The 24,943-nt window shown below is 48.1% G+C and overlaps 1 protein-coding gene across 5 annotated transcripts in view; it reads left to right on the top strand.

Annotated features, from left to right (window-relative positions):
- Positions 1 to 24,943, top strand: part of LOC144176532 (ribonuclease H2 subunit B-like) — a 96,925-nt gene that overhangs the window by 5,334 nt on the left and 66,648 nt on the right. For all 5 annotated transcript variants that reach the window (XR_013323798.1, XR_013323799.1, XM_077705219.1 and 2 more), the window contains exons 3-5: positions 6,436 to 6,540; positions 9,649 to 9,713; positions 12,948 to 13,053. Coding sequence is in view for 3 of the 5 variants with exons in the window: in XM_077705219.1 (XP_077561345.1) it covers positions 6,436 to 6,540; positions 9,649 to 9,713; positions 12,948 to 13,053 (276 nt within the window). In the remaining 2 variants the exon portion in view is untranslated. The remainder of the gene's footprint in view (positions 1 to 6,435; positions 6,541 to 9,648; positions 9,714 to 12,947; positions 13,054 to 24,943) is intronic.

Here is a 24,943-nt window from a genome sequence, read left to right as displayed (position 1 = left end):
GTAATTATTAATAACCTCGGGACAGCACAGCGGTTTGAGATAGGTGACGAGGCAGTGGAAGTGGTAAGCGAATAAATCTACTTAGGCCAAGTTGTGACCCCGGATCCCAACCATGAGGCAGACATAATTAGAAGGATCAGAATGGGTTGGAGTGCGTGCGGCAGATATTCTCAGATAATGAATGGCAGCCCACCATTGTCCCTGAAGAAGAAAGTGTATGACAGCTGCATCTTACCGGTACTCACCTACGGAGCAGAAACTTGGGGCTCACTAAGAGGGTTCAACTTGAATTGAGGACGACGCAGCGAGCAATGGAACAGAAGATTGTAACATTAAGGGACAAAAAGAGAGTGAAGTGGGTCAGGGACAAATGCGTGTTAAGGACATATTAGTAGAAATTAAGAAGAAATGGACGTGGGCGGGGCATGTAATGCGAAGGCAAGATAACCGCTGGTCATTAAGGGTAACAGAGTGGATCCCTAGAGAAGGTAGAGAAGGCAAGCGTTGCAGGGGGCGGCAGAAAGTTAGATGTGCAGATGAGATCAAGAAGTTTGCAGGGATAAATTGGTCGCAGTTAGCGCAGGACCGGGGTAGTTGGAGATTAATGGGAGAGGCCTTTGCCCTGCAGTGGGCGTAAATAGGCTGGTGATGATGATGAGAAATGTAGTCTCTTGACAACGAGTCTCAAATTTGTTGGAAACTGCATAAAACAAACTGTCTGACCAGCACAATGGGATGTTGCTGGTCTTTTCCTCACTGCACCTTGAAACCGGTGTTTGTTAGCAGCTTTGGCATTGCACACGTGCGACCGTTATGGCAATAAGATAGATTTTCATATTTTATACGCCACAGATAACGAAATTTAATGAAAATATTCATTACTAGATGAGTAACCCAGTGCCAGAAAACCTGTGAATGTATTCCAAAGTGAGAAATTGCTCTTTTTGCCCCGCAACTCCCCTTCAGCGGGCTTAGGCACCCCAAAAATCTACATGAGCCACATAACAAGCAAAGCTTGCAGTGTCAGTGTTATGTGTCCCAACTTGATTTTTGTGGTGTTTTGCTTTCCTCAAAACTTGCTGCTGAGCATGTTCTTATGATACGAGAATGCGAAAGCGCTTCTTGTGGTTCAGTTTGTCTTCTGCTGATGTTGGGTATGCTAAAGCCACTGAATAAGCTATGCTTAAGAGTAACGACACTGACGCAGGGAAACAGCCATTTTGGTGCCTGAGTCCAGGGTGGCCAGCTTTATGTGCCCTATTGCTGCCGAAACTGACGGGCGGGTCTGGGCACCACTTGGCAACCATGACAGCTGTGCTTACTTTTTGAGGATTTTGAGACAGTGCGCAGGTGCGACAAGGTCAGGCTCGGTTACGCTAGCGTAACTTATTGGCTCTGGGTTACACTAGAGCCACTAAATACCGTATTTTCCGGTGTATAAGTCGCGGTTTTTTCTGAAATTTTCGTTGTGCGTCTTATCCACCGGTGTGACCTATGTATGGAATAAATCTGGCTTGCGGTGGCTGCGTCTCGCGAGCGCACGTTGAGACACAGCTCTATGGTCTAAATGAATCCAAAGCCCACCGCTACGGCGTTTCTCATAGCCCATTGTCGCTTCAGGACGTTAAACCAAAGAATTTGCAGCTTTTTCAAGTCAAAAACAATGATGATGGCCTGCGACAACCACGTGCCAATTTCCGCCATGCGCAGTAACTACAGTTCAGAATAAATTCAAAGTAACGTCAAACCGGGTTGCAAAAACAAAATGCAGCTTATAAATTATTACAGAGAGTTGCACTGAAGGAGGTAAACGTGCTTCTAATTTTTAAAATGACAGCTTGCTGATAAGTTTCGATTTTTGGGCCGCTTCCATGCGCGTCACTTACGTCCGCCATGACACCTTTATTGCGCTGATTTACGACAGCGCGCAGGAGACGCGCGATGTTTTGAGAGGTAGCCAAATGGGTCTCCGACTCTTGGGACTCCATTTCTACAAAAACAGTTGTAGCTGGGTTGATAAAGCCCAAAGTAATCCCGTCCGCGAAGGGTGACGATGTTGGCGAAGAAGACATCAGTGAGTCGGAGGATGACAGTGAAGCGCCGGCGGAACACCACTTGAAGTTGCTCAATTGTTTATTTGTTAGCGAGTCGGAGGAAGAAGACTTCGATGGTTTTGCCTAAATGCCGTCTGTAAGTACATGCCATCTGTGTGCATCAATAAACCATTTTTGAGAAGCTCTGTCTAGACTTTGGACGGTATATGCACGTGTCTAGCCATCCCTACCGGGGGATGTGTTCATAGCCGCAACCATGTACTTTCGCCGCACTTTCTACCGATATGATTCGCTATGAGTTTACCTAATTAACAAGTGCGTCTTGTATACCGGTGCGTCTTATGCACCGGTGCGACTTATACCGTAAAATTCCGAGCAAGCGCCCCCCCTCAGCAAGGCGGAATTACCGGCAAAGTGAAGGGGGGGCGCTATCCCGGAACGGCACCCAAATTCAAGATGGCGGCGACAATTGTTTTTACGAAAAAAAAACGCAGTGCGCGTGGTTTGTGGGCTAACGTACGGGATAGCAGAGGACCCCGGCTAGCTTTGCTAGAGAACGCTACGCGCCGTACGCTAGCCCTGCGGAATCCGAAGACTCACGCACGGGTTCGGGTACTCACATGCGGTAGACAGGCTCCGGCAATCCAAAGTAAGGCTTTATTGCCTGGAAGATACAGTGCATACACCAGACAACACGACTATCGCTCGCGGGGAGACAGTGGCTCCTGTCGCTCGCTCAAGCCGCTGGGCTCAGACCTCGATATCCGTCATCACGGTCGCGGGAGCAAGGGAGGCATCCCGAGGCGACCGATCAGGGCAGAATCTCTCGGCAGAGTCCGTGGAGCCAACTGGGTTCACCGTCATCGGGGCATTCGGCGTAGGCACAGCCGAGCCAACCGACTCCGACCAAATCGCCCAGTCGACTCCCCGCCGGAGCGCTCGTTCGTCCCGCAGGTCAGCTCGGCGGGGAGAGGAGATCTTCCCCAGGTCGGGGAGAGGGTGGCGCTAAGGAAGGTGACAAACTGGTCCTCCTTCCCTCGCGCCCTCGCGCACACGTTCGCGGCAAGCCGGTTCGGCGCGTCGCGCGGGGTCATGAAGAGGACACGACCTACGTGACGCGCCGGCTACCCAAAATGGCGGCTCCCAGCTCGCGGAAACATGTGCAGGCGAGGCGTAGGGGAACACGGGCCCCCACAGGTTTTAAACTTTCATTAGGAAGATTAACTTTATTACGCAAAAGATGTTACTGTTAGTTACTTTGGAAACCATTGGAAAACTTAGCAGCAAAAAAAAAAGTTTGCAGCACTCTGCTGCCTCAGTCTTCGGGTGCCACGGCTTGATCTTACTGCTGTTCGTCACTTTCGAAACCATCGAAAGGCTCCTCAGAGTCTGTAGCCAAAAACAGTTCAGCGCACTCGTCTTCCAGTCCGCCCTGGTCTTCTGGCACCACGGCTCCGACATCTGCCAGCCCGCCGTGCAGGTCGCCGTCCTCGGAGCCATCGATTGCGTTTGCAATGCCGCACCCCTTGAAGCAGCGCGCCACAAGGACCTGCTGCCGCGACGGCTTCTTAAAGTTGCCTTTTGGCGTCATTTCGCCATCGCAGGAAGTTCGCAGAAGTCCGGAAGGCGCTTAATGCCTCCGCAGATTCCTCGGGCGTCCTCTGGCTCTCGTTCATGGCGTGGCACATTGCAACGCCGAACCGCTGCTTCCAAACCTGCTTATGTAGTGGCTGGAAGCTACAAACTTACCTAACTGCATGCTGTTTGCTATTTTCACAGCCTCTTCAGACAGCAGCCGGTTGCTAACGGCGCGTCCCGCGCTTCTTTCGCGCTCTAAGAACTCGAACAGCATATCGTCCACGTACTCGCTGAACATTGGGGCGCCGTTGCTTAGCTTCCATCGAAGTTTTGCTTTTCCGAAGTTTTGCTGCAGGAGATTGTCGAAATTCTTCACCTATTCACGTATGCGCTTTCGGTCGAGCTTGAACTGTCGAGAGGTCTGGTGCACGTTTTTCCCGTGCTCTCGGTGCCATCGGATCACCTTGATTTTCTTTGGAACTGTGTAGGAATGCATAACCTACCACCGCCAAAACAAAGAAACAAATGGTGTGTAGCGTTCGGTCAGTTCGGTTGAAGCAGATTCACAGAACAGGGAGGCAGATTGGATTGGATTCTTAGACTGGCTCCAGCAAGCCAGTGTTGCCTGCACGTGGTGCGTGATAACTTCGTGGAGGGAGGGGGGGCGCTTTCCCGGAATGGCGCGGAAATTTGAAATTAGCACTGAAGTGGTGGGGGGGCGCTTGCACAGGCGGGGGCGCTTGCTCGGAATTTTACGGTATACGTTTTTTTCGGAAAAACTGTCTTTTTGACTTATACAAAGGTGTGACTTATAGACTGGAAAATACGGTAAGCTACGCTTTTCTAGTGGCTGTAGGTTACGCTATACTCGGTGACAACTTAAGAACGGCACCGGAAGTTGCCGCTGTGCCTTATCACCTTAGGCAGATGTTTCTCTGCGCGGCGCAAGTAGGGCGTTACTGGGAGTATTTTGAACATGACGTGAGTCGTTCCCGTGATTTTTCGGACTTAATAATGGTTATAAACGACTCCAGTGATGACAAACAAACTGCGTGAGACAAGGCAGACGATATCACGCATTCATAGCAAACCCCTTTCAAAACGCGCGCGCACTGACGTCACGGGTCCGGCGCTTTGGCGGAGTGATACACTACATGAGGTGGTGCCGTTCTTGAGTTGTAACCGAGTATAGGCCAGTCGTTCTTTTCCTGCGGGAAGCGAAGCAGGCGTTTTTCACCTTCTGGCCGGTTGAAACAGCCCAGTAGAGAGCAGCACGGCATCGCTACTCTGTCTGGGGCTGAAAAACTCGCTCTTGACGTGTCGTAAAGCCACACTGCGTTCTGAAAATCACGATTTATTGAAGAACGCATGCACGCTCAACACAGAGGCACCAAAATGTCAGCTCCCATGGGTCTTCTGGGCTGAACAAATGTCACGTGACGCGGTTCAACCAACCAATGGCTGCTGTCAGCGGCATACAACAATGACAGAACAGAGTGCCAATACTCTGAAACCTTGTCTAGTGGCTCTAGGGTACACTAAGCACACAGCCTCGACCTTGAGCTCGCCGCAGCTACTTGTGGCAGAACTACTGTCCATGCTGCTGTGGCTACATTGCCTCCATGCAAGGCCAGCTTATTGCGAGAGCAGTCTCCCTGTGCAGGCACTGTCGCAGCCAATGGGAGTTGAGTGTTGCTGCAGTAAGGCAGTCCCTTGTGCATGTGTCTGGAGGGGGCCGCCAGCCTGGCCGAGGAGCACTTTTGCACCAAACATTGGCGGTTGAGGATGCACTGTGACAGGGAGAGTCAGGTGCGGCATCTTGTTTGTCTGTTAGTGGTGTGCACCCTTTTGTTTGTTCTCTTCAGCACGTTAAGCAAGGGGGAAATTTTTTCCGGTTTGATTTTGAGATTCACCTCGGCGCAAACCAAAAGCGGTCTGTTAACCGACAGGCCACCAGAAGCGTTCACTACCCTCGAGCAAGGGCATAGCAGTGCATAAGCTGCCCTCATTTTTTGTGGCTACCTTAATTTCTAAAAATGAAGGTCGCATTTTATGTCCTTCCCAGAATTGGTGGTTCGCAAATTCTCGTGCCCAACGTGTACCCCTATGCTGTATTACCTATACAGTGGAACCCCAATAATACGTCTTTTAAGGGACCGCGTGAAGGCGTCGTATAAGGGGGGGGGGGGGGGGGTTCGTATGACCGGGGTGCGGGTAAATGCTGGCCTAGCGGACGGTCTTACGCGACAAAACAGCTGAGAACTTATTTAAACTACTATATTTAGCGCATTCTCACGTGATTTGCAAACATTAGCTAAAATAGCGTTTTTTAAAAAGAAATGCCTATTTAATGCCCTCTCCCCTCCATGGCGTTCAAGCTGGCCTGCCAGCCAAGTACTGCGGGCAACGCGACTCCCTGTCGTCCGGCGCTATTTTTAGCCCGCCAGCCCCACGCCGTGCGCGCGTGAACGTCGTCGAGCAAATTGAGAGGGGAAAAGGCGAGTGTGAAACTGCCGAGGCCAAGCGAAACAAACGATAGTACGATACGGCGATTAAAAAAGCAGCAAAGAAAGGAGCAGAGTGACAACGCCACTTTGAAAGACACTCATAAGCAGAGAGCAGAGAGAAGGGAAGAGACAGCCTCGTGAAAGGAAGAAACTTGGATCGAGCGTGTGAGGAAAGCGGCTGTTCCGTCATCGCCGTGGGGTTGTGTCGTGCGCATTTTCACGGCCTGGAATGGAGCACCGGGGTCTGGCTGTGAATAGTCGGCCAAGGGCAGCAAGGGTCTTATTCGTTTGCGCAGGGGAAGCGGCATTGTACATGAAGAGTGACACGGGCGAGTACCTGGAGATGGTGAAGTTCAGAGAGAAGCAGGGTTCCTGGATGGTCAACGACTGTGTGGAGCAAGGTGGGGTGTCAGCCTTCTCGGTAGCCCGGATATGAAACCTGAAGCGTTGTTGTTGGCCTGTTTGTGAACACCCTTGGTTCGATCCTTTGGTTCGCCACAGTGCTGCACTGGCCTGCACTTGTGGCTTGCATAAAACTCGAGCTGTCTGCCCTGTTCACCAGGTCTTCCCACTTGTCTTCCACACCAAAGGAAGGGGAGGGAAGCCTGGTTGCGCTTGCAGTTGGTCATTCTTAGCTGCCACCTCGAAGGGGCGCTGACGTGGCATTTCTGTGTGGCATTTTTATCACTGCTTTGGCACCTGTCGGCCCAATAACTGTGGGATGGCACAGTTCGCAGCCTTTTTGTTTGTTTTCACAGGCCTTGTGGTGCCACTGTTCTATCTGGAAGGTGGCCGCACCACATGGCGTCAGTCTCAGCAGCAGCCTGCCACCAAATTGGAACTCGGAAAAGAGCTGCTGATAATGAGGGTGGAAATACTGCCACTAGGGAAAGTGGCCATCACGTACCGGCTGTGATGGTGAGCCAGAGGGATCTTCAAGCAAAAAAACTGCTTGAAGTCACCACCATAAGTGCACCCCTCCTTGTTGGGCACCCTCAGACTGCCGTGCTCTTTGTGCGTTCCGTTTGACCATCAACAGCATGACTGCTAGGAGGCCGCCAAATACTTCCTGGGCGATACCTTCATCGCATACGTAGGAAGCTGCTTACATAGTAATCTCACGTTGGAAACTTCGCATCTGCATTCCTTTCAACAGAAAAATCTATTCAAACAGGCGCAGTTTGTGTTAGCGATGGGCAAGAATTTTTGGGGGGGACTTTTGCCATCAGTCCTTGACGTTCACAGCTGCGGCGGCATCTTCTAAGTGGAACAGTCTTGCACTAATCTTGCCGATGTCGCACCTCCACGAGTTCTGTTTAGTTTGCTTGCCTCTTGTCTAAATGGAGCTGAATCATGCAGCACCAAACACTGCCTGTTGACAAGCTGGGACAGAGAAAAAGTAGACATTTATCGAAACAAAGTATTCGTAAAGATGTTCGTAAATGTTGACGATTTTTGGTTTTGAAATTAGTACTGCAACATGGAGCTTCCATCCTGATCCTGGCTGCTGTTATTGATTGTTGGGCTGAGCAAACAACCTCTGCGCCAATTGATCGTGGGGGCTCTATATCCATATTGAAGTTTGTCCCTTTTTCTTGTCTTGTTAGCCTAAAAAACCAATGAAGCAAAACCTAAGAGAGTGAGGGTTCTGGCTAGTTGTTGATCCTTACCGCCGCATTGTGCACAAACCAGGAACATGCAAAGAAAAAAGACACACAAGTGCTTGTGTGCATCTCTTTTCTCTGTCTGTTGTCTGGTTGTGCGCTGTGTAATGACGAAGCAAGTATGTTGTGGCTGAAAATTCATGGCGAGACCAAGGCGCCTGCTATCTTGAACTGTATTTAGCCTCAATTTGTGGCTATTTTTAGCTGCCGTCAGTTTTAGAAATGCACATTTGGCATCGTTTGTTCGCTAACACTGGATTCAAAGGCTGATTTTGATTTATTGTTACAGGGACCATGAAGGCAAAATGCGAGTAATATGCGGGACGTGAGTGAAAGGGGCGAGGCTCATGCAGGGTCTGGCTCGTTCTGCGAGAATTTGCCCCTTTGTTTTAAAGCAGGCCCCAGTGTGCTTGTTGTCAAGGGTGCTAATGGCTTTGAAGGTCTTTTCTTGCACACACACGTCTACTCGGCTTTACTGAAATTATAAGTGCGGAGCACTTTGGGGGCTCGCCTTGTCATCGTAGTTCGCTCACTGGACCCAAGTAGAGCCCCATGGTGTTCCGTCGTAGCGGCTGTTGTTCGCGGCGTACCCCAAGGCTTTGAAAGCCAAGTGGTTTACATAGTCATAAGCGTTCTAAACTTGTGAACTGCTGGCGCTTGTCACATATCTCCCCGTTGTTTACCCCAATGAAAACTGTAGGTACATTTGAGGCGAAATAATTGTAATTAACTGGCAGTGCCCGCGTTCATTTAGTTCAGAACACTCGATGGGTTGGTTCTTACGATAGTAAGCGAAAAAAAGTGGCGGTGCAACGCTGGCACGTGCGGGAGGGAAATCAACCACAAGAAAAAATTCCCGCACCTTCCCGCGAGGGGAACACGAGTAAATGCAGAGCATTGGGGGTCGTTAAAGCCGCGTAAAGTCGCGTTAGGGTGGGTAGTTGGGTCGTAGTTGCGTTGGTGTTAGTTTGGGGTAGAGAGAGAGGAGAGTAAAGTCGCGTTAGGGTGGAGCGAGCGTCAACCAAAGAAGGAAGGAGCAACGCAGTGACTGAAGCACGAGCGACTGCTAGCCGCTTTATGTTTGCAGCGCGCGCAGTAGAGGGAGAGCAGTACGGGGGGGAGAGTGCGCATGCGCAAGCAGCGCGCGCCCTTCCACGCCCCACCGCGCTGCTATCACGCACCTGTTATGCCAAGACCGCGACGGATGCGCGCGCATGCGCGCATCCGTCGCGGTCTTGGCATGCGGTCTACGACGCATGCCGAGTCTACGGTCTACGGCATGCGGTCTACGACGCATGCGCGCGCCAGCTGCTGTTGATAGAGAGGAGGGAAGGAGGAGAGGCGCACCTGCTGCGGACGCGGAGCTGTGGACGCCGTCCGACGCAGGATGAGGCGAGGCTAAGAAATGCTCTCCCGAAGAACTCCCGCTGGTGCAGTTTCAGGCGGGGGCACGCGAGCACTGCGAAGGCGGGAAATTTGAATTGCATTGAGTGGTAGCAGTGGGTGGTAGCAGATAATGGCGCTACAGCCCATTATGGCGAATCACTGTTCTGGACTTCTTACAGCTTTCACGTTGAGTGGAACGGCTTTAATTTTTGTGCATTGCTGCTATATTACCGTACTTGCGTGTTGTCTCGAGTGGCCTGCTGCTACAGTTCATGCTGCAATGCTAGCATACCACCAGCATAGCACCAGGTGGCAGAACACTTCTCACCAGGCGGTCTTCTCACTCCGTGCCAGCGCTTGCCGTTTTCGTTGCCCTTCTTGTTCCTAATCATCTCCTCTTATGGCAGCAAATTGCACCCTGCCCTGTGGCCCTGTGCCTCCTCCTTCTCATGCCGACAGATGGATCGCTGTACATGGCTGCACCGCTGGATCCCCTCTACTTGGTGGTCACCCTCCTGCGCCAGGTATGCCACTGGGCAGTGCCGCTTCCCAACTTTGCCCAGCACTATTGTGCAAACAAATAGTGATGTTGAAGGCAAAGCATTGATATCCTGCCACTGATGTCTGCACAACTCATGTGTCTTCTGCCACTTAGCTTCTTCGGGTATCGAAGAGCATTTTTGTCTTATTTCAGGGGTGAGACGGCTGCGCATATTGTGCAGTTCTGATACAAATCAGTTTTCCTGCGCCGAACGGCTGCAGAAGCTTGAAAATTGCAAAAATTGCACCAAACTGCTCCAAAGCAGTCTGAAAAACTACAATTTTGACGTGCACGTCAGTTTGAGTAGGGAAAAATGTCAACTTGACAGCATAATTCTCGAGCACACCCAAGGTGACGCTGTTTTTAGCGGTTTGATTGATTGATCAATCAGTCAAAAAAAACACCCATCAAGAAAATAATGTCCCAGCGATAGTTTTTTTCCGACCTAACATTGGCGAGTTGCACATGTTGTGTTCTGTTTTTTTCTTAAGTTTTCTCATCCAAAATCATTGCAAAGTGCCATAGAAAAATACTTATGTCAGCTGAGGCGACAAACTATTTGTGCATGTTGTTAAAAAAAACTTCAATTTTCGGAGCGCCGTATATCCAAAACGGCACCACTGGGCATTCTTGGTATGGAGAACGGAAAACATGGCGCCGGGTGAAGCGGCTGCTTATAGTTCAGGCAGTCAGTGCGTTTCACCAATCTCTACCATGGTCTAGAGTAAGCGGGTGGCTGGGCTTTCATTTAGTCGGATGATCTGTTTTGGGAATTGGCACGGCTCAAAAGACAGAGTTCATCAAAAACAACGTGGCGCCCGTGACTTCGCTGTAGTTTTTCCTTGTATGAGGCACAGTGCGTGTTTGAAGTAAAATTTTGGACTCATTGCGGTGTTTTAAAATGCCGAGTTATTGCTGTGTTTGACAATGACCATGCGAGTGGCGGAAATGGTACGATCGACATGACAGAAGTTGTGGCACAGGATACTACTCCGCGAAATGTTCAAACGGCGTCTGATAGCGGGAATGGTTATTATTAGACACTAGTAATAATAATTTACCTCTCTGAAGTGAAATTTATTGTCAAAAGCGAGGTGTCTAAACATAGCAACGTTACTCGAACTGATTGATTGATTGATTTTGAGGTTTAGCGCGCCAACGCTACACAGGCGATGAGGTGCGCCGTAGTGGAGAGCTCCAGATTAATTTTGACCACCTGGGAATCTTTAACGTACCCCAAAATCTTGAACTTTTGGGCGTTTTCGCTTTTCGCCTCCATCAGAAATGTGGCCGCCGCACGTACCCGAATTACGATTGCGGTGAATATGCCCCTTAGGGATTGAAATTGGAGGGGGCTGTTGGGTGGCACGACCGTCACCTTGCTTTCGCAATTTTTACTGTGACTCTACATGCGCGCATACAACGCAGCCTGGGGTTACAAAAATAATAATTTCAGCATTCAATGGATAATAAAAACGCCTTACGGTTGCTGAGTTTTCGAGGTACATTTTCAACAGCACTCTATGGTGTCTGATTAACGCCTCAGAATTAAAAAAAATTTGTAAAAAGGTAGTGCAGTTTGTACCTTGTGATACTCTGTTAGGAAAAAAAAAAAAAAACTCTCCAAATGCTGTGGCAGTGTTCTGTACCTTCAAAAAGCGAATTAAAAATGCACGTGTCCCCCCGACTTGCCAAAAGTATCATTTTTTAGACTCCTAAGATGACCTAATAAATGTCGTTAACTGCTCCAAATCAAGGTTCTGCTGCTCCAAAATCGAGATTTCGCTGCTCCAGAAACTGCTCCCAAATCTGCTTATGCTGTCTCACCCGTTATTTTTATCTACTGTAGCCAGTTGGAAGATATTTGCTATACAATGTTAGGTTAGGGCTGGTCATGTGTAAAAGTATTTTGGAGTAGTTGTAAAAATGTCATTCACAGTTTTTATGCCATTCTTCTTCAGTTTTTTTTTCTTTGTTTGATCTTGTGAATATTTTGAGCATTCAGTCGAACCAGCTTTGAAGGTTGGCACAAATACTTCACGCCTTGCGGCTTTCTGCAGAATTTGTTGGTCACTTTTGCAGGACCTCGCCCACTGAAGTTAAAAACATGTCTGTGTTGACATTGCTTGTGCATATCTTGTATTAAATTGCTCCAAATGTGGTATTTGGTGCTTCAAAGTGAACCTCTCTTTTTCCCGTAATTTGCCGCAAATTCGGTATTTGCTGCTCCAAAAATTGCTCCAAATCCTATTTTGGCCGTTACACCCCTGTGTTAGCCCCGCTTGTTTATTTTCTGTGGGCTTTAAACCCGCCTTAGCTTTGCTGGAGTGGCTACCATATTTTCGCGGGTATAACCCGCACCAAAAGTCAAATTTCAGGCGTGAAGTAGAGGTGCAGATTAAATGCCAGGTATTTCCTTTGGTGCAGCCTCACCACAATGCGCCTTTGGCTGTGATGCCCCTACAGGAGTAATAGCGACTAAGCCACTGTCATCCCATTGACAGTGCTTATTTCGCACATGCAGCTGAACAATATACCAGTTTGAAAAAATGTATGCGGCAAGTCATCTAATTCCGTTGCCAGCTAGGTAAGTTTTTTTGCATAAACAAATGTGTAGTGTTGCTTAAGTAGTAGCTTTCGTCCATCCTTTGTATGTAAAAGTATGCAAGCAATACGCGGGAATATATTATTTTTTATTCGCCGACGAAAAGTGGGGGTGTGGGTTATCTGCAGGGGTGGGTTACACGCGCAAAAATACAGTATTGCCCCCCACTGTATTATTATTATTATTATTATTATTATTATTATTATTATTATTTATTGCTTTTTTTTTGTTCGCTCGTCCTTCTCGATGACTGTTTGTATTGTGAGCTTCTGGTGTATATTAGTGCCGCATTTTGTCTTCCTCAGTGCGCCAGAACCAAGGCCTCGGCTGTTCCTGGGCACTCTAATAAACATTGATTGATTGATTATTATTATTATTATTATTATTATTGTTGTTATTCTTATTGTTGTTGTTATTATTATTGTTGGTATTATTATTATTATTATTATTATTATTATTATTATTATTATTATTATTATTATTATGTTCCCCTTTTAAGGGGGGATTATTGGAAGGCTCTTAAGGCTGACCAGCCTTCACATAAGCACACAAGGGGCAACTATGTTTTGGAGTGCAGTGTGACCCTAATGGTGTGCTGGCGCATTCCGGCAGGCTGTAGGGCTCGAGCCGTGGGAGGACCTAGTGGACTGCTACCCAGAACTGCTTGGTGTGTTGAACTTCTGCAAGGGCCGCTTGCCGCAGATCTGTGACGTCGTGGGTGCGTATGGGTCATTTGTCCCGCTTTGGAGCACTAGGTACTGGGGCACACTTGGCATTTCCCGCGGGTGTGGCCCAGCGAGGCCTGCACCTGCAACTCCCTGAGAGCGACCCTCCACTGAGCAGCAGAGGGCAAAGTAATCTCTCGTGGTTTTTGCCATCTTGGTGGCCCCACACCGGCCCCCCCCTACAGAAAAACACTTTGCAGAGGGGCTCGTGGGGGGCCACCTCCTTGGCTGGCATGCCTCTCAAGACGGGATCCTCCGCGGGGAGGAGGAAAATGCGAGGCTGCCGCTTTCGTAAGTCACAGGCGAGGGCCTAGTCTGAAGGAAATCGGTGTATCGGGCAATCTCAGAGGTCACAAGGGAAGTTTAGTAGTACGACTAGAAACAATTCAGCTGTAACAAAGGTATTCTCGTGCCACGATGGATTATGTGAGTCAGCAAGCAAGATACTCCCAGAAAACGTCTCGCATTCACACGCGTCACTTTGATCAAGTCTGGAATGTAGTCAACAAGCACATTTGCACTTAGACCAGGGGGCCACGAAGTACTGTCGGTCAGAGAAGTAAACGGGCCACGACGAGGCTGCTAGAGCGGCTGCAGGGCCGCACCGCGGCGCTGCCATTGCGCTCTGCGCGCTCGTGCTGAGAGTGCCCAGAGTGACGCCAAACTTGGCCCTCACTCTCGCGCAGGGGCTTGTCAGGCTTGATTCATTGCCAGTGCAGCATTCGGTGGCTCTGCTGTCGCACAGTGGCGATGAACGAAGACCTGTTCTGTTTTTTGTTGACGATTTATGTTCACCTCATGTTACATTTTAGTGCCTGTCCACTGCTGCTCATTTCTAGGCAAGACAGCGTAATACACCGCAACGGCAGCTACCGTGGCGTGCGCTTCTTCATTCTGGAGCGATAAGTTATAAGAGGTAGCGAGGTTTGCATTGGGCGCTGCTTTTCTGTCGAAACTGCTTTTCCAGCATTATCTCCTGTAGTGTGTTTATTATTTCTTACAGCCGAGTCCTCTGAAGGCTGCTTTAGTTGGCTGCTACGATATGTAGTCGGTTATGAATTTTCTTTACCAGGGTACTGTCAGGAAGAGATAATTTGGCATATAATTCGGAAGAATAATCATAAACCATTAGAGACATACTTGAAAGTTTATTCATGGAAGTAGATAACAGTGTCATTTGACGCATGAAAGGGTCCTCGCTGTGATGAAAAGTTGCCATCGACTGCAGCTACTTAGCAGACTCGCCTTGGCATCGAGTCATAGAGTGCCGCCGCTAGCTCCAGACGCCCGCGGAGCGTTTCCCAATCGTCCTTCAGGGCAAGACTGAGCTGCTCCGCTGTGCCACCGCAAAGGCGTCGTGAGGCGTATCTGTCAGCATTCCCCGATGTCTTCGATCGGGTTGCAGTCACCCCGCACGGGGCACCTTGAGTAATCTTGGTGACGGTATTGGCGACACCGTGAACCCCGAGCCCCTCAACATAAGCTGTAACCTACCGTGGTGATGTGTTTATAGGTGGAGGGTGAGAAACCTCAAACGGTGGCCGTCGGAGCCCAGGTCAAGCTCCGGCGGATGGGCTCCCTGTCTGTTTACCAGGCAGGGAGCTCTGGGACCTCTCTCGGTATCAGGGTAACCCGAGTGAAGGAAGTACCCCCGTCCCCTGCTTTTATACTACAGTTAAACCTCGATGTAGCGAAGTCGGTAAAATTCGTAATTTACTTCGTTACATCAAAATTTTGGTACATTGAAATTCGCGGTTATAATGAAGTGTTCATCCCGTGAAGCGTTTCCTGCAAAAGAAAACGTGCGCGCATACATGGCTGACGTACTGTTTCTGTTTCTATCGGAGCTTAATCGTCTATGAGGGCATCAGCGTGAAACGCATGGAGCGTTTTCTCCCCACAAAAACGCGCCCCGCAAGCCACAGGCCCGCTGACGCAGTCGCGGAGACCACCCGCACGATGTGGGTAGCTCCAGCGGCAGCTTCCGCTCACTGAAACGCAACTCGAGGGGCAAACGAGAGGGGCATGCGAGAAAAAAAGTGGATAATGTGGGTGAAATTTCACTACAAAACGTCATACCCGCTGCTCATATGAAAGTGTCCATCAAATATCCACGGCATGCCCGAGTGCTTCGACGCTCCCGCCATAGGGTGCGCGCCTCCCCATTGGCGAAACTGGTCAGGCTCCTCCCACTGCTGCGTGCAGCGCGAGTCACTTGCTGGCGCAGAAGCTGCTGCCAGCGCGCAATCGCGGACGCGGGTGTGAAAAAAATGCGCGCACAAGGCTCATAAAGATCCACAAATGCTTGCTGGAACGATGAAACCCAACAAGCATGAGTGAACTCGAACGAAGGGAAAAACGGCGGCCTCGGAAGAGGTGATTAGGCTTACCACCACGGAGGATGATTGATGGGTGCTTTCGTAAGCGGTGCGCATGACGTTTTACTGTGAAAATTTCGCCAACATTATCCGCTTTTTTTTTTTTTCTCGCATGCCCCTCTCATTTGCCCCTTGAGTTGCATTTCAGCGAGTGGTTGGAAGCGGTCGCTCGAGCTACCCAAATAGCGTGGGTGGTCTCCGCGGCTGCGTCAGTGCGCCTGTGGCTTGCGGGGCGCGTTATGAGTTTTTGTAGGGAGAAAATGCTCCATGCGGTTCACGCTGATGCCCGTGTAGACGATGAAACTCTGACAGAAACAGAAACAGTGCGCCAGCCGTCTATGGACGCCACGCAGTTTGTAGGCAAGGGGCTCGCTCACAGACTCTGGTGCTCGCTGTATCCACGGCATCGGGCGGCCCGTGTTGCCGTTCGGGTTTTATTGAGACCGCATTTCGGCGCTTGCGTCTCCCAAAGCTACCTGTACAACTTAAATTTCGTGCCTAGTTCTCCATGAAACTTCGTTACATTTAAATTCCGGCAAACCGGACTTCGTTACACAGAGTCGGTGAAAATACATGGTGTGCATACACTTGAAGTTACGAAAAATTCCGTGGTTCGTTACATCGAGGTTGAACTGTAAGTTCAGAGCGACTGGAATGTGTGCGTGTTAATGTATCGGCTTTCGGGGCTTGAACTCGTGGAAGGTTTTTTTTTTTACCTTCTCTACTGACCTGGACGTTGCAGCCCGTTCCTTCCACTGTGGTGCACGCCGGAACGGCTCGACGTCCATGTCGTCATCTGAAGGCAAGGGGGTGCACAGCAAACTGGGCCCCCTAGACTCAGCACCCTACGCAAACACTTCCATAAAACACAAACAATCGGCCAAAAAGAAGCCTATACTAGATAACAATAGGTCATCATCTTATGACTCAGAGTTTTCCCTGCATGAGCTGAGGGCTGCTCTAAGCAGGTGTAAACCCTCAGTTCCAGGCCCAGACATCATCACATATACATGATACAACACCTACACGCAGACACACTTGAAACACTTCTACATCTATATAATAAAATATGGCTTTCGGGGCACATTCCAAAGTCTTGGAGGGAGGCCATAGTAGTGGCTTTCTTGAAGGAGGGAAAGGACCTGTCGCCCCCCTCAAGTTACCGTCCTATAGCCCTAACAAGCTGCCTGTGCAAGCTTCTCGAGAAGATGATAAATCGCAGGCTCGTGTACTTCCTTGAGTACAACGGTCTTCTCGAGAGCTGCCAGGCAGGCTTCAGGGCGGAGTGATCCACGAACGATCAACTCGTAGCTCTTGAATCGTATATAAAGGATGCCTTCGTTCATAAACACTATTGTGTTACTGTGTTTTTCGACCTCAAGAAGGCCTACGACACCGCTTGGCATTGTGGGATCCTTAGTGACCTCAAGTCATTCAGTGTCTCGGGTAACATGTTAAATACCCTTGTTAGTTACTTGTCAGAAAGAATGTGTCGAGTGAGAGTCGGTAGAGCACTCTCAAGGGTTCACGTGCCACAAGGTGGTGTGTTGAGCTGCACTCTCTTCATAGTAAAGATGAACTCACTTGGGAAGGCATTGCCACCTACAATCTCTTATTCCATGTATGTAGACGACGTTCAGATTTCCTTTAAAGGGACAGGCAACCGATTTTTGTCGAGTATATACCCTCTATCCCAAATGAAAGGGCGTCACTTAAAGCACCTTAACTCTTTCGTTACGGTGGAAAAACAGCCGATTTTGAGTGCTTCTACAAAACTTTTTTTTTCTCTTGAGCTACTGGACACACTCAGCCTTGCTATGCATGAAATTGTAGCTCATAGACACAAAGCAGCAGTTTTGTTAAAGGTACAATTTCTTGCAGTTTATTCGTCAAGTAATAGAAAAAAGCCCTCAAGAAAAGTATACGAAAAACACAAATCGGCAATTTTACCAAGACTAAAATTTATTTCAGGAATTTTAAGATATACAAATTGTTCCTGCGCTCCTTGGCTATGATTCAATCTATAAATCAACAGTGTACACCAAGTTTTGGATTTTTGAGGGCCCGTCAACCTAGCGGAACTGACAGCTGTGCCACGCCGTGAAGGCACTGAAGGGTGAGTGAGTCTCTATAAAATGTGCATCCAAGCATACTCTTTTGTGTTCTTGCACAAAATCTTTATCAGTTCGGTGTTAAAAAACAAGAAAAAAAGAATCCAGCGCTCTCAAGAAGCGTCGCGCATCGCCCTGCAGCGTTAATCCGACACGAGCGCCAGGTTATCTTGAAGGTGATCGCACGATACGGCGCAGTGCATTTGGCAAAATATCCTGGCCGTACGTTGTCGATACCCTAAACACAAAATCAAAACCGCAGTCGTCAGATAAGGAGCACGTTTTGTTGATAAATACAACCTGAAATCACAACGAAATTACCTGCCAGCGCTTGTTGAAGTGCGAGGCACCTGAACCGGAGCTCCATCGTCCAAACTGAAATCTGAATATCCCACATCGTTGCTTGACCCATCACGGCTGCTGGAATCAGAAAAATCGACAGCAGGAGCTGCCGAAGTGCTTGCTACAGCAGTCTGACTGTGCGGAGCGAACCCGACGCCATTTCCCTCCTAATCCCCTCTACCTTCAGTTCAAATTTCTCTCGCTACACCGCACCACACGTGACACATAAAGAAACAAAACCAAAACTGAAAGAGAAGTTGCCAATGAACACACCAGATGATGATAGTTGTCTCTGGAGCACGGGTTTTAGATTTTGTGGGAGATTTGAAATCATCGGAAGCCAGCTTCCGATTACCTATGGCGCCAGAATGAAAGAGTTAACGAGAAGTGGTTTTGCTGATAACGGCCTAGAACTTTTAAATGGAAATTTTTAGATCTACAAGTCGTATGGGTCCCCCCCCCCAAAAATAATGCCGGCAACCATGACATACAGTAGCACGGCAACATACTTTTGTCTGTATGTGAAATGAAAAGTGATATTTAGAAACTTGTCCCGAACTAAAAAAAGTGAATAGCAGGCTTTCTTATTCCTTTGCGAGTTTTTTTTAATTCACCAGTCGTTTTTGCACAAAGGCGCCATCTGTTGGGATGCACGATAGGTAGAATTTGGCTTCACGCATGCTTCACGTTGTGGAGGTCGGAAGTTCGATTCTCCCCGGGCGCGTCCTTTTTTTTGTTTTTTTTTTTTTTGTTCTGCTGTCGTTGGCGTATTTGGAAACTGAAATTGAATATTTTGGCACAACAAACGCCCCTGAGTCCGGCAGAATCGCCAAAGCTCCTTCACTGGGTCTGTGTGCTGACCGCTGCCGTTCCTTCTAGGCATGGAGGCTCAGTTAGCCCCACTGAGAGCAACCCAATGGCGGCGGGCGGCGTTAGCGGGCAGCGTGTCATGAAAATTTTCAAAATAATGTTTAAAAATACATATAAAATTAAAACTTATACAAATGTTTGTGTTAAAAGGTTTTCAATAAGTGAATAAACGTTTCAGCAGTCACAGTAGCCGCTAGGTTTGCAGGTCACGTGACAGGGACACATATTGTAGTGTCAAGTTTCGACACTACGAACCGCCACCCTTCCGATTTCAGAAAGTTTGCTGCCAAATTAAAATTATTTCCGCCGATTTGTTTATAAATTGCTTGTGGTTACTGGGCTATATAAAACGCTGGCTTTCATATGAACTAGAGAACATGTACGCGACAAAAATTGGTTGTCCGTGACAAAAATCGGTTGTCCGTCCCTTTAAATTGTGTAATATGTCAATCTGCGAACGTCAAGTCCAGCTGGGCGTCAAGAAACTTGCCGGCTGGGCTGACAAGAATGGTTTTAAACTGAATCCCGGAAAAAGCTCTTCTGTTGTGTTCTCCAGGAAGCATGGGGTCCACCCAGACCCAGACATCACTCTTGAACAAGCGGTACAAGTTTTTAGGTGTTTTATTCGATGAAAAGCTTACATTCATTCCTCATATCAACCAGCTCATATACAAATGCTTAAAAACAATGAACATTCTTAAGGTCCTCTCACACCAATCTTATGGGGCCAACAAACAACTCCTGCTGCGCCTTTACTACAGTGGCTAGAATAGGAAAGTGTGATGACCGGGCTCTCTCCCGCGTGATGCTGTAGGAGGAAAATCCAGGTGGCGCTGTCGCACGTTTACACGTTCGCTGCGACGGCGGCGGTATATAGAGTACGAATATATTTTCTTTCATGGCTATTCTACGTGGTCGCGCAAACTGAGATGCAATGAATGTCGTATTTTAAAGTACTGCAATCGAAGTTTGCAACCGACTGGGCGCACTTTGACAGCCGAATATAGCCGGCTGGCTCGGACACTTATGAAGCAAATCAGCTAGAGAATTGGGAACTGGTAAACACGCATTTTATTTTCGACATGCTCGTTACAAACAGACAAAAACTACTCACTTTTGGTGAATTTCTAATGATTTGTTCATAATTGCAAAGGCTCGAAGCCATCAACTTTCTTTGCTCAATGGGCCTTGCCTTTTGCTGCTATTTCTTTGTGCGTGTGTGTGTGAAGAAATTCAAGCATTTCGACGTTCGATTCTGCTGTTACGTGAGACAATTGAGCTTTAAATGCTTCTTCCTTTCACGAAAAGGCATGCCTTCTCCTCTTTCAATGCCTTCATGTAAAAGTGCAGCTAGAGGACCAAAACGAATTTGATAGTCATGGACGGGGAGCGTGGCAGGCTTCTTCAGTATGTCAGATGTTTCGTAAATGCTTCCAATGTCTGCAAGGGTACGTGTACGGGCTTTGGCTTTATCCTGCGCAGTGCGACACACGCTGTAAGGTACTGTGAAGGGCGAAACACTCAGCGTGTGGTTTCCCCCATGTTTCCGAAGGTCAAGTTCTTCACAGAAAAGGAGCATGGGGTTCTTGAAACTCTGCACTCACAGAGGAGTCACCATCCTTAGCGTTTTTATTGCTGGGTGGGGCCGCGGGTGCGCTTCTCGCTTGATACTTCCTGCTCGGGGAAGTTGTTTCGGCTGGTACTTCGGAAGATTGGGAAATTGCGTGGGCACAGCTTCCGGGGGCAACCGATCGCCTGCCCCTGTAAATTGAGACAACTTCTCCGTTCATGGTATGTTCAGTGTGCCGGGAGATTTACCTTACGTCGAAGTGTAGCTCGCACATAGCGGTGTTTTCCTTGATTCGCTTCTCAGTACGTGGTATTGCTCGTCATCGCCACTGCGCCAATATAGACGCGCATTCTTCGGAACGCCAAACAACGACAGTTTCTTTTTGCAGGACTTGTACACCGTAGAGCGGCCCGGCACAAAATTGTGGCTCTGCTTTGGCGGCAGTTAAACCTGCTACGGCACAGGAAACAAGCGGTGCTTCTCTCTGGTCAAAGCAGCAATCGCATTGCAGACGATCCGCGCGCGCCTCACCAGGCGACGTGTAAACGATTGCGCGCGCCCCCTCGCAGATCCCTATCGGCGGCTTCAAAGCGCCTCATAGGCGCTGCATGCCGCTAATCACACTTTCCTATTCTAGCCACTGTACCTTTACACAGGCTTGGTGGGGTCTCGGCTTGACTACGGCAGTGTCGTGTATGGGTCGGCGACAAAAACAGCCCTTAAAATGCTCGACCCAATGCTGCATCTTGGCCTGCGCCTCTCATGCGGCGCTTTCCGCGCTAGCCCTGTCGAGAGTCTGTATGTCGAGTGCGACAAGTGGTGCCTAGGGCATCAGCGGGAGTATATTGACTTGCTGTATGCATCTAAGATCATGTCTCTCACCAACCATCCTTTTAATCCTATCATGAACGATACATCAAATTTACAACTCTTTTTAAACAGGCCTTCTATTTCCTTACCTTTCTCTCTCAGAGTGAGGGAGGAGGCTTCTGCTTTCAAGGTCCCTCTGTCAGACACACACAAGACACCCATCTATAATTTCATTCCACCATGGCATCTACGTCCTATATCATGCGACCTGTCATTCAAACTAGTAGAAAAATATAGGGTACCCATGGGTGCGACTTTGCAGCACTTCCTGTTCCTGCAGGACAAGTACAGGGGCGCAAAATTCTTCAGCGACGTGTCCAAAACTGCTTCTACTGTCTCTTGTGCTGTGCACGGACGAAATTTTAGCGTTACTAAAACAATGAATTTTCATAGCAGTATTTACATGGAAGAAGCGTATGGCATCTTACTCGTTTCAAATCACATTATCGAATATAAAATTCCCAAGTCCATCGTGTACAAAGACTCCCTAAGCATTGTGCAGGCACTGTCATCAGGAAGGTAGTCTAAAAACTATGTAATCAATGCTCTTTTCAAGGTACTAATGACTGCGTATGCTTCAAATTTAGAAATAACTATATGCTGGGTACCAGGTCACTGTGGGGTCCCTGGCAATGAGGCTGCCGATCAAATGGCTGGTGCTGCTGCTCTCATGACCACAGTTGACATAACAACAGTACCTTACACCGACCTAAAGACACACATCAGATGACAGCTTCATAACACATGGCAACTACACTGGAGTCAACAAATAGACAACAGACTACACGTAATAAAACCACAACTGGGACGCTACACAACTGACTCCCGCAACAGATACACTGAAGTCGCTCTGGCTAGGCTGCGGATAGGCCACACACATGTAACGCACTCCAGCCTGCTCACTGGATCTTTGCGACCCACGTGTAGCAGGTGTGGAAGGGACCTATCCGTAGCCCACAAACTAACCACATGCAAGGCACTTGACACAAGACAACACAAACATTTCCCTGAATTATACAGACGACACATTCCACTGCACCCATCATACTTTTTAGCCGACGAACCAACGTTTTCTAGTCAACAAGTTCTTAAGTTTTTAGCTGAGGTAAAGTTTCTGCAGCTCTTGTCATATCACGCGTAATCATCCTGGCCCTCTCCATTGTCTTTTGTTTTGCATCACTTTTACTTCTACTCACAGGTTTTAGTATTTACCGCCTCATCAACCGTTAAATAACTTCTTCTCTGGCACTCTTTGCCCTAGTCGGCCTTGCGCCATTAAACACCAAGCATCATCATCATCGGGTTGCAGTCAGCCCTGTTAGGCGGCCACGGCAGCTGAGGCACGGCGGAGCATTTCAGAAGGGCACTAACAGCATGTGCAAAAAGATGGGCGCATATCTGCCCGCTTCAGTGCAAACGTCATCTTTGGCCACCCCTGCCACATGAATGGCGCTCTTCTCTCCCCCACCTGCCCCTCATGCTCATCTCTCGGTCATTTTGATCCTCTCACGAGAGGAGATTTGCTAAAGCCAATTCAATTTTCACGCGTCCACTACTCTTGTGCTATTTGATGGAACCTTCGTTACTGCGGAATTTGGAATGCTGTCACGAGGTCCAAACTGGTTGCATGCTCTCTCCACATTTCTAGGTCAAAATAGTGTTTTCAACTCGTATTTGTTCATTTGCTATAACAAAAACCAATCAGCCATGTATGTTTCATTAAAAAAACACTGCAAATACCATCTATGTATTGATGTTTTTTGCCTATACAAACCTGTCATTTAAGTATTTATTATCTTTTGGATGAAAGGCTGAATCGAGGAACATACATACATACATGCATGCATCAGGCGCGTAGCCAGGATTTTTGTTCGGGGGGGGGGGGGGGGGGGGGGCTAAGGTTGTTTTCGACCCCCCTATGAAGATAAAATACATGTTGGGTTCATTAAAAAGACTGTCGTTCATTAAAAAAGATCTGTCTTGTCCCAATAACAACGATAGCAGTTTTATCTCAAACTAATCAAAGGAATAATCAACATAATAAATTAAACATTGGGCGTTCTGCTGCTGAGCATGAGGACGCGGGTTCGATTCCCGGCCGCGGTAGCCGCTTTTCTGATGGAGGCGAAAAGCAAAAACGCCCGTATGTACAAGATTTCGGCTCACGTTAAAGATCCCTAGGTGGTCAAAATTAATCAGGAGCCCCTCCAATACGGCGCGTTAAACCCTACAATCCATCAATCAGTCAATTAAACATTTGAAGCAGTGGTGAATCTCCGCCCACTTCCAGGGGGCGATTTCACTATTACATCACAGGATCTTGTATGTACGATTGGCCCAACGACCTAAGTCACCGCCAAGGAACATGATTGTGTGATTGTAGAGGGAGCTCCATTGATCTTATCATTTGAATTCTAACGTGCAGTTAACACACTCATAACTACGTTTTAGTGCTGGCCTATATACATCACTCCTGCCCATATTACTTCACTGCAGCGCACAATTTGAAAATTTATGACATTTGTTGCATTGCTTCGGTTGACAAAACGTCTGTGATTGGAATGGAGTTGTGCGAGTTACCAAATGCTAGTGCTATTAAATTGTACTAGGTTGTATTTTGTCTTCAAATAGGCCCTTTAAGGTTCCCTCATAATATTGGTGTTGATTGTGATTGTATTTGTGCCAGGTGAAGTTGTAAACTGGGCGAAAATCCGCAGACCGCGTGGTGCAAATCTGCGCCCGTGATACGGGACGTACATTGCACGCACGGGCACATTGTGCAGGCATTGCACTAAATGGTCACAGTTTCACGTGATTACTTGCTTTATTTCAACATGTGCAGTATGGTGTCTGTGACATCCGCAATAAAATTACGTAGGCCGTAAAAATGAGATCTTTTTATTTAGTTGATGTTTAAATGCATAAATTGTTTTGCTTATAAGCCTTCTGCGCCCGTACAGAATCTTCCAGTGTAAAACCAATGAAGCAAAGTTTGTGCAGAATACACCGAGTCTATGCACTTACGTTATATGTAGCGCAGGTTTTATTTTAAGAAAAAAGCGACAGGCTATGAATTATGCATGCAAGAAGCGTTACACAGACATCACGCGCGAGAACTGCGCTGTTAACGGCGAAAAAACACGAACATGGTAGGATTAGCCCTCGCGCAAAGCGGAATAATTCAGCCATCGGTTCTGTCAAGCCATGTCAGTTGAAATTTCGGCTTCTGTTTTGATTCTCTGACGCAGTCCACCTCATGGCTTCTAAGGACGCCAGGCAGATATGAGTAGCTGGTGCTTTGTAACATCGCCAATCTGGTTAACGTTTCGGTACGCCTAAATGTCGACTCTGCTGTAAAAAGCTTGGCCTTGGTGTTCTGAAATACTTGCATTATTCTCTGTCAAGTTTTCAATGCTTCGTGTGTAAATGCCCTCAGTCTGCCTGAAGGACTGTACTATTCAGTAAATTTTGTGGGGCGGCAATCCCCTTTAGGTGTAAGTACCACTCCTGGATGAGGTAGAGCAAACCACTGCAAAGTTCACAATTCAATGCAATAACGAACTTTAAATTTATCAAGAACAAATAATAACGCAAAGACGGCGTTGTTTGACCATACTCTTGCGGTTAGGCATGCAAGTTGAGCAAAACCTTGCTGCATTTGGAATTTTGTTGTGAGATCTCGGGAAAGAATTATAATGAGGTCCTACCATTCTGGTTTCCAACATTAATGAAAGGACATACT

This window comes from Haemaphysalis longicornis, unplaced genomic scaffold (genome assembly GCF_048455015.1).
Source record: "Haemaphysalis longicornis isolate Haplotype H1 unplaced genomic scaffold, Haemaphysalis longicornis Haplotype H1 scaffold_1, whole genome shotgun sequence".
Classification (NCBI taxonomy): domain Eukaryota; kingdom Metazoa; phylum Arthropoda; class Arachnida; order Ixodida; family Ixodidae; genus Haemaphysalis; species Haemaphysalis longicornis.
The sequence above is the reverse complement of the archived record's forward strand: the minus strand, read 5'-3'. Positions and strand labels throughout refer to the sequence as shown.